This window comes from Schistosoma haematobium, chromosome ZW (genome assembly GCF_000699445.3).
Source record: "Schistosoma haematobium chromosome ZW, whole genome shotgun sequence".
Taxonomy (NCBI): domain Eukaryota; kingdom Metazoa; phylum Platyhelminthes; class Trematoda; order Strigeidida; family Schistosomatidae; genus Schistosoma; species Schistosoma haematobium.
In genome coordinates, this window is record NC_067195.1 from 10,942,076 (window position 1) to 10,958,448 (window position 16,373).

General features: G+C 36.2%; 1 protein-coding gene across 1 annotated transcript in view; it reads right to left on the reverse strand.

Moving 5' to 3' along the window:
* Window positions 1-16,373, reverse strand: part of MS3_00010299 (uncharacterized protein) — a gene marked incomplete at both ends in the record, with an annotated part of 37,241 nt that overhangs the window by 4,008 nt on the left and 16,860 nt on the right. Inside the window, 2 exons of the mRNA XM_035730389.2 lie at window positions 1,679-2,098; window positions 7,769-9,706. Of these exons, the coding sequence (XP_035585591.2) occupies window positions 1,679-2,098; window positions 7,769-9,706 (2,358 nt within the window). The remainder of the gene's footprint in view (window positions 1-1,678; window positions 2,099-7,768; window positions 9,707-16,373) is intronic.

A 16,373-nucleotide genomic window follows, 5' to 3' on the forward strand; every position in this document is an offset into this window, starting at 1 on the left:
TCTACTGAACCTTTCATTCGATTCAACAACATTCTGTTGAGAAGCTTCCCGGTACCGTTAGTAGTGTGATGCCACTGTAGTTGCCACATTTGCTCAGATCTCTCTTTTGTATCTTGATGAGTCAGTCAGTCAGTTACAACGTCGGGCCAGGCATATACATGCATCGGTCCAAGTTGCCACATCTTATTAGCACATCAAGATGAACACTGGATGCACCGAAGCAGTTAACTCAATAGTGATATATATAAAGGAAGGATTTTATGTAACGATATAGTACAGAAAGAAAGATGTGAAATAATTTTAATCTCATAGTTTAAAGGAAGACAGAGTGTGTATACACCTACGCCGTTGTGACCGATTCTCAGTTATGTCACCCAAAGTCTCCAACCATTGGTTACGATAGTCACGTGGACCCCAACCAAGTAGTCTGCATCTAACAACATGGCTAGGATTAGAATTTAAAGACTTCAAGCACTGTCTCCACGTTTTGGTTTGGCCGCCACTAACTTTCTTCCAACCGTCCCCAATACCGGATAACATTGCACGTCGTGGTAATCGGTATTCAGGCATACGTAACACGTGGCCTAACCATCTCAGTCGATGAAGATTCATAACCTCATCAACTGATTTACCATCATTCCCTAATACCCTGCGTCTAACCTCACTATTACTTACCCGGTGATCCCAGCAGACGCCAGCAATATTTCTAAGGCATCTGTGGTCAAATACTAACAGCTTACGAGTGTCTTCTACTCTTAATGGCCATGTTTCGCTGCCCTAAATTAAAACAGAACGGACTGCCGCGCAGTATACTCGTCTTTTTATTGATAGACGGATATCTCGCCTTCGCGATAGGTGACGTAAGTTGGCAAAAGCCAAACGAGCATTTCAAGTTCGTGCTGAGGTTTCGTCAGACACCAACCCATTAGGGCTGATTAGATTTCCAAGATAAGTGAAGTTGTCAACGCGTTCGCCTGCTTCACTCCCTATCCTTAGTTCAGGTGTTGACTTAGGCCAGTCCTGAAGCAAAAACTTGCATTTACAGGGGGAGAAGCGCATCCCAAATATTCTGGCGTTGTTTCTCAGTGCTACAAAAGACTGCATTTTATCAGCGTCTTCACCAAATAGGACTATATCATCTGCGTATTCGAAGTCTATAAGTGGACCTCCCGGTAGGAGATCAATGCCAAAAAGTTCAATCGACAAGAGCGTTATTTCCATCAGCATGTCTGTAATGAAATTAAACAAAAATGGAGAAAGTAGACAGCCTTGACGGATACCTCTTGAGGTTGGAGTTGCACATATAATGTGGCTGTAAATTCTAAGAAAATGAATTCGTTGAAAGATAGCTTCATCGATATAATTCCTATTTTTCTCAACGTCAACTATGTTAATGCTTATGTTACAAGATAGATATAGTATATTGTCAAAAACTTTTTACTTAATAGTTAATGTACTTTAATACCAAGTATTAGATCACAGGTTCAACGTTAGCTTTACCTAACTTAGTTCTGTTATCTGGAAATAGTATTACCTGTCTTTAAAACTAAAGTGTAGTTCAAACACAGTGATATTAATATATACACTCGGTACATGAATTACACTAACTAATGGAACATAGATTTAATGTACATAGTAAATAGGACTTACTACATGTCAGTTAATAGACATAACTTACACAACATTTACGTCTTTCAGTTACATGTGATTCACCTAAACGTACAACACATCTTTCCAATTCATTCAATGGTGGTAATAGCATAACCACTTTATGCTGTTGAATATCATCATCTTTGTTAACATTTTTCATTTGAATGACAGTTTCTTTTTCAGTTTCATTAAGCTGTTGTTTCAATTTATCAAAATGTAATTGTTCTACTTTAGCTTGTTCACGTAATTTCAATAATCTTTGTTCATGACACCAATTAACAAATGTATTTAAAGCTTGTATACCATCACTTGTAATGAATTCTTCACGAAACTCATTGGTATTTTTTGACCATTTCACTTCTCTATTTATAGATTTAATTTTAGTCGCTGAATTATTTGTTGTATGTAGAATACTTTTTAATTGATTTCCAAGTTTGGAAGATTTATTCTGAATGAATTATACAAGGCAGAAATTCATTAATTATATGAAATAATAAGAAACTATTTAATGAATTTGAATAGCTTTAATATACGCTTTGTTAAAGATATAAGATTCTATGGACTGGATATTTTAATCATTGTTGTAACATTAGAAAATTACTTAATTCGCAAACATCATGAGTTGACATATTCAAGTTATTGTTATTTTTGTGATAAATTTGTGTACCTTATTGATTCAAAGCGTTGTTTACTAGCGGAAAAAGAAACAAACTCTAACATGTAATTATTAATATGCAACATCTGCTGAATATCTTAGTGGCTATCATGACTCAATATCCGGGTTAAAAATATTGAATTTTAAAATAATTAGTAGTGGTTTCGAGTGTAGATGTCAATATTGTAGTATAAGTTTAACCAGCTAATAAGTTCTGAATAGGATGAAACGTGAATCCTCTATTTTACTAATAATCATAATGCCTTATTTAATTTTATAAATATCATAAACTATTAATGATTATCTGTAAACTATGAGAAATCCATACAAAATCATGTTCTGTTTTCTATCCAAAGGTTTTTATGAACACGAGAAAGTAACTTGATGAGAAAGGTTTGTAAACTTTTTTTCAGTTGTAAGCAAAATGATAATAAAACTATTAAAAGTGAATGAAAAATTATAATTAGTTGCATTCCTTGCAACTAACTTTAATGTGGACCATCTAAAGATAATAACCAATTGAACACTTTAATAGCTAATTTAATGACCAAGTTTTCTTGGGTCGATCTTTATGCATCAGATTTCATTTATATCTGTAGATCACTTGTAAGGAAATCATCAGTCACAAAGCTATATAGAGAGTTTGTGTAAATTGAGAAATAATTATACAATGTATTCTGCACCAAAACCCAAACAATTATTTGATGGCAACTCGAACCGACGTACGCATGTTCCAGGTTCTACGTTACGTTTGACTAACCGACTGATATGTTTTAAATAATTCAGACGATTAAGATAGTCATATGTTATACTAAGGTAAGTCAGATCAAAATTCAGTCATGGTTCATATTTATACAATCAAACTATTAGAATCATTCAGATTTCTCATTTTGGTAATAACAGTCATCTATGAAATCTATGAGGTAATTTATTTATCATAAACTTGCTTAATATTAAAGTATTTTAATGTTGAGTGGATACTTATCTCGGAAAATCTGATATTGAAATGATTTTATTTAACGATGTTTGATTCAGATTTCCAATCAAACGCTATCTGACGTAGAAATAACTCCGCCTGTACATTTCTAGGGTTACTGCCGATTTCAAGCCTCGGTGAAAGACGAGGGTCGGGCATGAAGTCAGCATCCTTATCACTTAGAAAACAATCCTGCTAAAATACGCTAACAAGAAAAAACAAATAAGCCATTTAAGCTCTGTCCTCCGAGTTGAAGAGGTCCATTCCTTATGATGATGCATCTTTAGGCTCAGAACCTCTTTACACGTTGAAGTTAATGCTTCTTTGATACCTTTCCAGTTTTCCTCCATAGTAGTTTCTTCTTTCTTCAGTAGATCCTGTAAGACTTGAAACCTGTTGTTGAGAGTTATCTTGAATTTATTGAGTTTGTCAGTATCTCGAAGGAAGGCTGTATTGAACCTTTGTAGTGTTGTATTTCCAGTTGTCCAGTTCTTCTTTAGCTTCAGTTTTAAATTGATCACAACTAGGTAGTGATCTGAAGCCATGTCAGCTCCTCTCCTGCTTCTCACATCCTCCATTGTCCTTCTGAACCTTTTATTGATGCAAATATGATCTATTTGGTTCTCTGCGCTGTGGTCCGGTGAGATCCATGTAGCTTTGTGTATACGTTTGTGTGGAAATATTGTGCCGCCTATGACCAATTTGTTGAATGCACATAGATTTGCAAATCTTTCTCCATTTTCGTTTCTCTCTCCCAGTTCATGTCGTCTCATGATATCTTCATATCCGGTGTTGTCTATTCCGACTTTGGCGTTTAGATTTCCCATCAGAACAGTGAGGTCCTTTCTTGGACACTTCTCTATGATTGATTGCAGCCTCTCATAGAATTGGTCTTTAATGTCGTCGTTGCTATCATTGGTGGGTGCATAACATTGGATAATATTCATTGTGATCCCCTCCTTCCTTGTTTTGAAGGATGCTTTGATGATTCTCGATCCGTGAGATTCCCATCCTACAAGTGCATTTTGTCCTACTTTGGACAGCATTAGAAAAACTACCTGCGTATGTGGAGCATTTTCTTCTTCGTGGCCGGAGTATAGTAGCATCTCTCCCGTATTTAGCTTTTGTTGTCCAGCTTGAGTCCCATGCATTTCGCTGATTTCCAGTACTGCCAAGTTGTATCTCCTCATTCCCGTTGTCATTTGACTGGTCTTCCCGATCTCTCACATTCTTCGGACGTCTCAGGTACCTATAAAAATTGTTGCTCTGGTTTTTAGAAGGGGCGTCGGCCTTGTGGCTTCCGAAGGAACTTGACTTTCACCATGAGGCGTTCTAGTTCTTCTGAATGAACACCTTCTAACTCCCAGGGCAGAGTTTAAATGGTTTGAATTATTTTTTTGGTCAGCATGTTTTAGCGAGTTAGTTTTCTACGGGATGGGGCCACTAACGCCATCCCTAAACCTCCTCCTTTACCCAGGCTTGGGACCGGCAGTAAATCTAGAAGACCTACAGACGGAGTTATTTGCTAGGTAAGGTACTATAGAACTTTTATACTTTTGCTTGCGTGCATGGATTTTAATGTAATTACGTCTCGTTCTACCAGAAGATATACAAGGAGAAAGATAGAAGTGAAGGGGATGGTGATTTCTGATCACATAACACCTGCCAGTAGTTTGCATGACTTTAGATGCTTATCCACAACCATAATAATTATGACCTAGGAAGATTCACCACACAACTTGCTAACTGCCTTCATCACTCTCCTCAATACAGCAAAGATTTTTCTAAAAAGCCCGGGAGAGAATGATGGAGAACAGTGAAGAATAATAGGTAATATGCAAGAATCGACAAAATGTAAGAGTAAATGACGAGTAATCCCAAGAGCACGGAGTCTCTTTATGTTGTAAGTCAGACGGACAACTTTCTTCGATAACAATAAAACATGAGAAGACCAAGAAAGATCAGAGGAAAAAGTAACAACAAGATAATTGACCTTCGAAACTGTGGAGTGGAAAACAGTAGGATCAAACAACATACCATCTGAAGCACTAAAGTCAGACATTGAAGTGACTTCAAAGATGCTTCACATCCTATTAAGAAAGATTTGGAAGAAAGAACAAGTGCAGACAGAATGGAAAGAAGGACACTTCATCAAGATACCAAAGAAGAGAAATCTGAGCAAATGTGGCAACTACAGTGGCATCACACTACTAACGGTACCGGGAAGCTTCTCAACAGAATGTTGTTGAATCGAATGAAAGGTTCAGTAGACGCCATCTCTGAGATCAACAGGTTGGATTCCGTAAAGATCGATCGTGTACAAACCACATCGCAACATTACGGATCGCAGTTCAACAACTCGCAGATGCATTCCAAATGAAGACCAGTGTCAGAAAAGGCCACTCATTCTCTTACCTTCTCCCCATTCTGTTGGTCGACTGAGTTATAAAGACTTCCACATCTCAGGCGAAGCACCGAACACAATGGACAGCTCGGATGTGGCTGCACGATTTACGCTACCCAGATGACCTAGCTCCTCTATCCCATACACACCAACAAATGCAGGTGAGGACAGCCAGTGAAGCAGCATATTCTGTAACGATAGGCCTCAACATACACAAGGAAGAAGTCAGATCCTAAAGTTCAACACAAGGAGCACTAACCAAATCACACTTGATGAAGAAGCTATAGAAGAGGTGGAAAGCTCCATGTACCTGAGCAGTATCATTGATAAACAAGGAGGATGTGATGCAAATATAAAGGCAAGGATTAGCAAAGCGAGACCGACATTCCTATAACTGAACAAAATGTGGAACTCAAAGCATCTGCCAGCCAACATCCAAGTCAGAATCTTCAATGCGAACGTGAGGAAAGTGCTATTATACTGAGATGAAACTTGGAGAACTACTACAACCATCGTCAACAGTGTACAGGTATTTGTGAACAATCGTCTACGCAACGTCGACTGGACGTTCGTTTGTCGGATAGCATCAGCAAAACTCCACTGTGGGAGAGAATAAACCAGCTTCCATCTGAAGAGGAAATTAGGAGAAGATGCTGAAGATGGATAGCACATAGGTTGAGGAAACCAACAAACTGCTTCATCTTCGTCAGATGTGTTACACAACATGTTAGACACATTTCTCTCCTACACATAACGTCGGTTTCAGCTGGTGGATTTTAATTGTTCGGCTAAACACAGGTGCCGTATGCTAACTCTACGAACCAGCTTTCTATTGAATGGCATGGTAGTTTTATGAAATTCAGCTGCAATCGTGTAAACTGCTTCTTTCCATCTAAAGCCCAACTCTACAATATGTATATCTATGATTTGTATACCACAATGGAGATATAACTGATGTTATTCATTAACAGTAACTCTACTCTATAAATTTCATTCATTAAAAACCTTCATACTAACAAAACAACTTTCCATTCTTCTATCGAAGTTAGGAGAAGACGCTGGATAGGTCGTACATTGAGGAAATCATCAATCTGTATCACGAGGCAAGTTCTAATTTGGAATCCTAAATGCAAAGGAAAAAATATAAGCTAAAGAACACAATGCTCAATGAATTGGAGGCAGCTATCAAAAGAACGATTGGTACTTAGAAGCAACTGAAAAAGAGAGCATAGGACAGAGTTGGTTTGTCTAAAGATTCTCGGCTATCTATGGGCCATGAGGGGTAACAGGTGTCACAAAGGATGTAAGTAAGATGTAGAAATATTTACGTGGTTATAACTCAGTAGGTCACTGGAAGATTCACATGGCTGGATGCAATCAACTGATTTGAATATATATTAATAGAAACGTTGTGTTGATCCGAATTCAAAAGTCATTTTTATCGTTTAAGACAGGCCATCAGTAACGACCCTTATGGGCTTATGGCGATCGGCATTGTTTGAAAAACATGAGTCTGGTCAACAAATTTCCTAAACGTCCTTCATTTGGCATCCTCAATCATTAGTCTAAGCGTGAATTACCACAAAGAAGTCTACAAGCAGAAATGGATGGTGGCTAGGAGTGGCATCTAGTAAGTGCGTTTCGGCCCATTTTGAATTCATCAGCTGGGTGTACCTGCATCCCATATTTGGTGTTCACTCGGAAACTCGAACCCAGTACTGTTCGATTCACATGCCATCGCGTTATCTATTTAGCTACTGTGAATAACGCAATGGCATTTGAATCGAACTGTACTGGGTTCGAGTTTCCGAGTGAACACCAAATATGGGATGCAGGTACACCCAGCTGATGAATCCAAGATGGGACGAAACGCACTTACTAGATCCCAATCCTAACCATCATCCATCTTTGCTTATAATGTTTATGACTAGAGGTAATATCGAGGCAACCCGCATAGGATACACATATGCTAATAAGGGACTGATCAGTTGCAATCCTAAACATCAATGGGAATATTCAAACAACTGATACAAAAATGAATGAACAAAAAACTATGTTTGAACGAGGTAAAGTTTCAACAAACCTTTGATGCTATTTCACTGCTTTGTCTGAACCAATTCTCAAGCCACACAGATAATAATCTGTAAAATTTAATCCAACAGTTTAATATTTCAATGTTCTCCACCAAATGAATACAATCATGTAGATGGATAACTTTTTTTGGTGGAGTGATTTTCACATTTCTTTCGATATTTCCTAGTTTACTTAGCTCTTCTTCAAGATAATTGCAATATTTAATTTGAAATCCAAGTGACTGTAATGAACGATGAATATAGTGTGTTAAATTAGCATTTTTAATTTCTCCGGGAACCTGTGGATCGTTTTTCTCGGTGTTTAGTAGAACGTTCACATACAAAACTAGTAAGATAACCACTGTATCAATATCGTGGAAACCAAGTGTAATCAAAAGTGTGCTCACTGCTTCCAACATTTTCCATTCTTTGAATTCTACTGTTTTTCCTAATTCATTTATTACGCATCCTGTCAGGCAATGATGTAATTCGGGAATGTACTTGTCAGATAACTGATGATCTGTGTAAAGTGTTTTAAAATCTGTACAAAATTGGGAAACAGTCTGACAAAGATACGGATCTTCATCCTCTGTAGATGGTGAAGTTGCTTGTAAGCATAGTTTTGGTATAATATTTGTCCAAAACAGCCAATGAATAAAGCAGTCAACGTTAGAACCTGCATTAAAATCAGACCATCCTTCAGGTTCTTGACCATTTAGTAATCCCATAATAGACAGCCATCTAGAATTTCTAAAGGATTGCAAGAACTCAGGCAGTACAAATATGTCGATTTTCCCTGGAGAATCTGTATTTCTGAATTCTGTCAAGAAAACAGTATTTTCTCGTTCATATTTTGGACGACCAGGTGCTTGTCTTTCAATTAAATTAGACAATAAATCTGTTTCCTTCAAATAAGATTGCTTAAGATCACTTTTGGCTAGTGCTTCACGTTTTTTTGACGATGGTGTTGACTTTTCAGTTATAGACATTTGACTTTGTTCGATCTCAGTACTTATCTCATTTTGTAACGTCGATATACTAAATAAAGTATTCATTGGGTTGTTTATATCCCGGAATCTACTTGCAAGCAACTTTTTATCTGTATTCTCATCGGTTATATCCCCGTCACTCATTTCTTTACTGAACATTGTTAATTCTTTGTCTGACTCCACTATCCAACCTATACTCGAGTCCGAAGTTAGTGTACTTTGCAATCCGTTAATACCCGACCTAGCTAATCTTGCTTCAACGTCAGCCCAGTTGACTTCATTCGCATTTCTTTTATCATCTACTCCTGAGTGAGTTATTCCTGAATAATATTTGCGAAGAAGTAAAGAATTAGGCGCCCAGCCATACTTTGAACGTCCACTTTCAAGTAGAATAACCTTTGGAAAAAATCCATTTATCCTTTGATTAAGAAGTAAATCCGACTCTTTATTATTAGTAATTATCGGTAATTTAATCGTCTCTTGGGGTTTTACAAAAGAAAGATCTTCACTTGCTTGTAGTAATTTTTGCTTTTTATCAGTTTTGCGGTGTTTTGTGAGTTTTTCTTTGCTTGTTTTTCCTAAATTCTTCTTGGTTGATGCTTCAGTTTGAATTTGTGAATAAGTTTGCTCCATAGTTATCAATTTCTCTTTTAATAAAGTGATGTCTTCATCCTCTTCATTGTATAGTTCTTTCGAGTATGAAGTTAAATTTAAACATTGTCTAGATAATATTTTTTCATAGTAATTGTTAAAAGCTATTCGTCTAGCTTCTTGCATTGAAGCACAATCAATATGGGAACGGCGTTTTGAAAGAGTCTTTAAAAATTTAATTTGTGATATTTCCTTTAAATCTAAATCTCTTTCTTTGAGTTTAGTTAACATTTGTGATTTCTCTGACAAATTTTGTGCTGCTAACTTTTCTTCAAGTGAAAAGTCTATTGGTTGGCGAATGTTGCAAATCTGTTCAAAGTTTGAAAAAATAAACACAATATTTTATCATTACGCATATAACTAAAAATTAACTAATAAACAGTAGAACTGTTGCTTGGTGAACTGAGACAAATATTTAAAAATTTGAAAATCTCTCATCATCACTGATAAAAATAAAATTAATTAAATAATCCGGTGTAAATAAAAAAAATTATTTCACTTTTTCTCCAGTATAATAGACATGTAAGCCATCTTAGTGATCATAAGATTGAAGAAAGTGCAATTCAGTCGCTTCTATCATAAATTAGTATTACTGTGAATATATGAATAAAAACAGGATGATTATTTAATAGTCTAGGATCTTCAGTAACTGCGCTCTAATTTTTTTTTACCTCAAATTGGAATTCTTCAGTAAATCTTACTTTCTACTTATTTTGATGAAAGACTATGACAATTTAAGTTTCTAAAAATGATTGTTAGTTAAATGTAACAAAGAAAACAGAATTTAACTATGAACAATAAATGAACCAAATTTTCAGAATAAAGTGAATTCACCGTGTTTCAAAACTTCGCATAAACTATAAACAGCTTAGGAAATAATAGTTTGGAATCTGATACAAAATATCAATCATATGATTACGATTTGCTAGGATTTGTGTGTTAAAATTCAATCGTAAAGAGTAGACGAGTAGAGGCTACAGCTACTAATAATCCCATTGAAAATACTTGGTTATGAAATCAGACGACATAACTCTGAGGAATCTCTCATGAGGTAATGTGTAGATTGTTGAGTTTGAAGTTCTACATTAAGGGTTGATTTCCATTAGAAAAGCACTGGAAATGAGGACTCCTTCACAGTGAGCCTCGGAGATCCTAACTGGATCGAATTCATGTTTTCAGGCTCCACAGCAAGCGTATAGCATTTAGATCAGAGTTGGAACTCAATGGTTTATATTACTAACTTCAATCAATTCACTGAATTTTTCAGTTTTGGTGTGTGGAGATTGTTAAACTGCATTTAAATCATGAACCTATCTAAGTTATACCACCATTGAAAACTTGAAAGTATTGAACGGCGGGCTCATCTGAGTATGGAACTTCTCAGCAGTGAGTATCTACGATCCAGTACGTGGGAATAGAACCCAGAGCCTTCAGGCTTGTTCGTGGACGCGCAACATTTAGACCACTGAGCCGACACCCAACGGTGTTAATGTTTAAACTTAATCCATTCACAAAATTGCGTGACCATCTTCTATTATCTTCGGTGGGCAACTGCATCACACTTGGCATAGATTAGCTCCATTGGTTGCAGATTCTCACTAGAACCTAGGAAATTCCCTCTCGAAGCTAGTCACTATTAAGCACATTTATCTCAACTATATTCAACAGTGTGACCAGTATTATATTTTAAAACGGAATAAATAGAACGATTTCAAAGCTTATTCAGCATCGTGTAGGTAGGAAAATGAAACATCACTTATGAGAATTTGAGAATATAGACAAAATGTTTGAATAAACTAAAATGATATGACAAATTTAGGATAATTACTCATCGAGTGTCTGGCTATTTCTTTTTTGATTAATCTTCTATAATATTGTAAACAAATCTGGATATCTGCATTTGAATATGAGCCATGTCATTCTAAGTAATACACCACTGATTTCTACTCTTCAGTGAGTCCCAGTTTAAAATACTGAAGACATTATAATGCACGAACACTATTCAAGGTGGTTGATTAATTTGAGGAACCATCTTAGTAGATCCAAGTTTCACTAACCAATTCATCATGCTAACTTCTCTCCCAACTGTTATTAGTCCATCACAGATGAAATACATCTCGAAAACCATCAGTAAAATAGATTTTGCATGCTTTCATCAGACAAGTAATTCAGCCTTGTAGTTTCAATGAAGTTACTGTATCAGTAGACAGTGAATCGTAGGTCAGTATATTGTTGTTTCCGTGATGACTTTCAAACGCAGTTTCTGTATTCATGTTGAGATTGGTTATCAAGCAGTTTATTGCTGCTGATACGATGTCTTAGTTAATCAAGTATTTCCATATATCCAACTAGTTTGATTACTATTCTGAGGTCAAAAATGTTTCGAAACATCGGTTTGTACTCAATCTACTCAAATTTAGTCAGTTGTTCAGATATATTCAGCATGTGACTCGCAATGGAATCCAGGACATGAGTTCCGTTCTTTTTTGGACTTCCCAGCTTTGTGTACACGCGTCCTAGTGTTGATGTTTAAGCGTGTGTCCTGGAGATTCCACAGCTAGCAATGTGTCAAATGTGCCACAACTTATGACGTAGAACTATATCGAGACAATTGACTCAGAATGCTTATATTTATCAACACAGACTGATAAATTGTATTACAAAATATCACTAACGGGAAATTACAAAGTCTTATTAATACAATCATCTGTGTTTATTGACCAAACGTTGCATCCACCACATTGAAATTTTACTTTTAAAATGGAATGTTCATGATATCCAACAATCCTTACATATTCGACTATTGATACTTGGAAGTCGTTAAGAGGAAAAATATGTCTAATTATAAGTCTTCTCATTAAATAAAAGTGATAACGGAATTCCTGACTTATTCAACAAAACTCTGCATTAAGAATAAACATTTTCATGTAATTAATACCAATCATGAATATAATTTATTTTTGTTTCCAATCACTGATTCTTATACTTAAGGCATTTTGTATTATTATGAATTAGTAGTCTTTCTTTCTGTTTTTGTAAAGAATTAGTATGATCAGTCGCTTTACTAAAAATAGCATGGTGTAAATCTAATCGGTTGACGGAATGATAACAACTAATTGTGTAATGTAAGTGTTTTACTTATATGTTTATGATTTATTCACTTTGAGCATTGTCATTTCTTAAGTTATCAAATTATAGATTGCAGATATGTTGAGGTTGACATGTTTATGAGTAACTAAACATCTTAAATTTATTGATGGATACCCAGACTTACTCAATATATAACATATGATTTAGTATAATGCCAACGTTGTATGTTAAGGTTTAAAAACATTTTATTTAACGTCTGTCAACTATTTAGTATACGTTGCATGATAATAAATAGAGCTAATTAACATTTCAAAGAATTAAAGTAGGGTATCGATAAAAGAGTGGAAAGTTGTTTTGTTAGTATGAAGGTTTTTAATGAATGAAATTTATAGAGTAGAGTTACTGTTAATGAATAACATCAGTTATATCTCCATTGTGGTATACAAATCATAGATATACATATTGTAGAGTTGGGCTTTAGATGGAAAGAAGCAGTTTACACGATTGCAGCTGAATTTCATAAAACTACCATGCCATTCAATAGAAAGCTGGTTCGTAGAGTTAGCATACGGCACCTGTGTTTAGCCGAACAATTAAAATCCACCAGCTGAAACCGACGTTATGTGTAGGAGAGAAATGTGTCTAACATGTTGTGTAACACATCTGACGAAGATGAAGCAGTTTGTTGGTTTCCTCAACCTATGTGCTATCCATCTTCAGCATCTTCTCCTAATTTCCTCTTCAGATGGAAGCTGGTTTATTCTCTCCCACAGTGGAGTTTTGCTGATGCTATCCGACAAACGAACGTCCAGTCGACGTTGCGTAGACGATTGTTCACAAATACCTGTACACTGTTGACGATGGTTGTAGTAGTTCTCCAAGTTTCATCTCAGTATAATAGCACTTTCCTCACGTTCGCATTGAAGATTCTGACTTGGATGTTGGCTGGCAGATGCTTTGAGTTCCACATTTTGTTCAGTTATAGGAATGTCGGTCTCGCTTTGCTAATCCTTGCCTTTATATTTGCATCACATCCTCCTTGTTTATCAATGATACTGCTCAGGTACATGGAGCTTTCCACCTCTTCTATAGCTTCTTCATCAAGTGTGATTTGGTTAGTGCTCCTTGTGTTGAACTTTAGGATCTGACTTCTTCCTTGTGTATGTTGAGGCCTATCGTTACAGAATATGCTGCTTCACTGGCTGTCCTCACCTGCATTTGTTGGTGTGTATGGGATAGAGGAGCTAGGTCATCTGGGTAGCGTAAATCGTGCAGCCACATCCGAGCTGTCCATTGTGTTCGGTGCTTCGCCTGAGATGTGGAAGTCTTTATAACTCAGTCGACCAACAGAATGGGGAGAAGGTAAGAGAATGAGTGGCCTTTTCTGACACTGGTCTTCATTTGGAATGCATCTGCGAGTTGTTGAACTGCGATCCGTAATGTTGCGATGTGGTTTGTACACGATCGATCTTTACGGAATCCAACCTGTTGATCTCAGAGATGGCGTCTACTGAACCTTTCATTCGATTCAACAACATTCTGTTGAGAAGCTTCCCGGTACCGTTAGTAGTGTGATGCCACTGTAGTTGCCACATTTGCTCAGATTTCTCTTCTTTGGTATCTTGATGAAGTGTCCTTCTTTCCATTCTGTCTGCACTTGTTCTTTCTTCCAAATCTTTCTTAATAGGATGTGAAGCATCTTTGAAGTCACTTCAATGTCTGACTTTAGTGCTTCAGATGGTATGTTGTTTGATCCTACTGTTTTTCCACTCCACAGTTTCGAAGGTCAATTATCTTGTTGTTACTTTTTCCTCTGATCTTTCTTGGTCTTCTCATGTTTTATTGTTATCGAAGAAAGTTGTCCGTCTGACTTACAACATAAAGAGACTCCGTGCTCTTGGGATTACTCGTCATTTACTCTTACATTTTGTCGATTCTTGCATATTACCTATTATTCTTCACTGTTCTCCATCATTCTCTCCCGGGCTTTTAGAAAAATCTTTGCTGTATTGAGGAGAGTGATGAAGGCAGTTAGCAAGTTGTGTGGTGAATCTTCCTAGGTCATAATTATTATGGTTGTGGATAAGCATCTAAAGTCATGCAAACTACTGGCAGGTGTTATGTGATCAGAAATCACCATCCCCTTCACTTCTATCTTTCTCCTTGTATATCTTCTGGTAGAACGAGACGTAATTACATTAAAATCCATGCACGCAAGCAAAAGTATAAAAGTTCTATAGTACCTTACCTAGCAAATAACTCCGTCTGTAGGTCTTCTAGATTTACTGCCGGTCCCAAGCCTGGGTAAAGGAGGAGGTTTAGGGATGGCGTTAGTGGCCCCATCCCGTAGAAAACTAACTCGCTAAAACATGCTGACCAAAAAAATAATTCAAACCATTTAAACTCTGCCCTGGGAGTTAGAAGGTGTTCATTCAGAAGAACTAGAACGCCTCATGGTGAAAGTCAAGTTCCTTCGGATGTTAACTGGGAACATTCCACAATTCCTGAAACATTATTCTACATATATATAAAGAGAGAAAAGGCTGATTTTTTGTACGAAAAACACAGTGTTTTTTAAAACCCCTTTAGCTATTACGTCTACCGTTTGGAGGACTCTGAGTCTGATAGCTCTTGTGGGATGACTTTTCATACACTAAATTACTGTGGTCCATTTTTAACACAGGGGTTATAATAGAAATATTGTTTGTTTTAACTACTCCTTTGCTTACTTATACTCGATGTTTGGTAGTAAGGAAATGTAAGTTACCAGAACATCTGATGTAACTTGATACACAGGAGCAGTTAACTTGGTTAAATAGTCTTCGAACGAACATTTGATTTGATTAACATAATCATTAGTGTTACCCTCATTCTATATTATCTATATTTATTCTGATTGTTAATCTCGCGATTTCAAATCACATAAATGTATACAAGTTAACACTGCATACTTTACATTTAAGCATTCATAATTATATAATACTTCGGTAACAATCTTGAAATAGTATATATTGTGGATTTATATGTCTTTGACTTGGTTATCTCTTTTTTTAACATTAACTTGGATTTACGTTTATGTAACCTGAAGAGGATTAATTGGAAGGAATATTCTTTGTTCATATATCTATATTTTTACCATTATATATATTTTAAACAATCAGGACGTTGTCATTTTAAAATTCTAGCCATGCTTATTAAATATATCGAGAATGCTGACCATCTGCCTTAGAAATACATATATTTAAAAGTGATTATCTTCATAAAATGACACCTATAAAAGGACCAGTTCGAAATTAAGGACTTCAAACTGTATGGGAGCTTTGTAGTGTCTGATATTATTTCAAGTCCACACGGGTTATTCTAGCTTCTGAACAGACCATTTTATTCCTTCTTCTTGAGTCACATTCTGACATTATCAATTATTCGCTTATTAACCTTGACTGTTTTTATATGAGCGTATGTGTGTGAATTGATCAACCAACTCATTACATATCTGTAGCCTATTTTTGTCTAACTATAAATATTGAGCAACCCTTTATCAAAACGGAGTTGACTTTTCCTTTTCCGCTTCTTATCCTGAACGCCTGTCTGAATAAACGAATGCTTGAAATAAATCCCTTCAACGCAATCCACATTCGGCTGTCACACACGGGATTAGCCTAGTTAGTATACGAAATTAAATGGAAGATTTGTGTTCATAGCATATTCGTACATTCATCTAAATCGGGGTTAGAACAGCTGGCCACATAAGCTTCATTGTGATTTAAAATTCTACAGCAGCGCTCATATTCGAATGATTATATGTCAGGGATTTTGTCGTCATGATAATGTCGAAAATGACGTCATACAGAATTTATCTATTACCCTAAGATATTTATGCATAAAG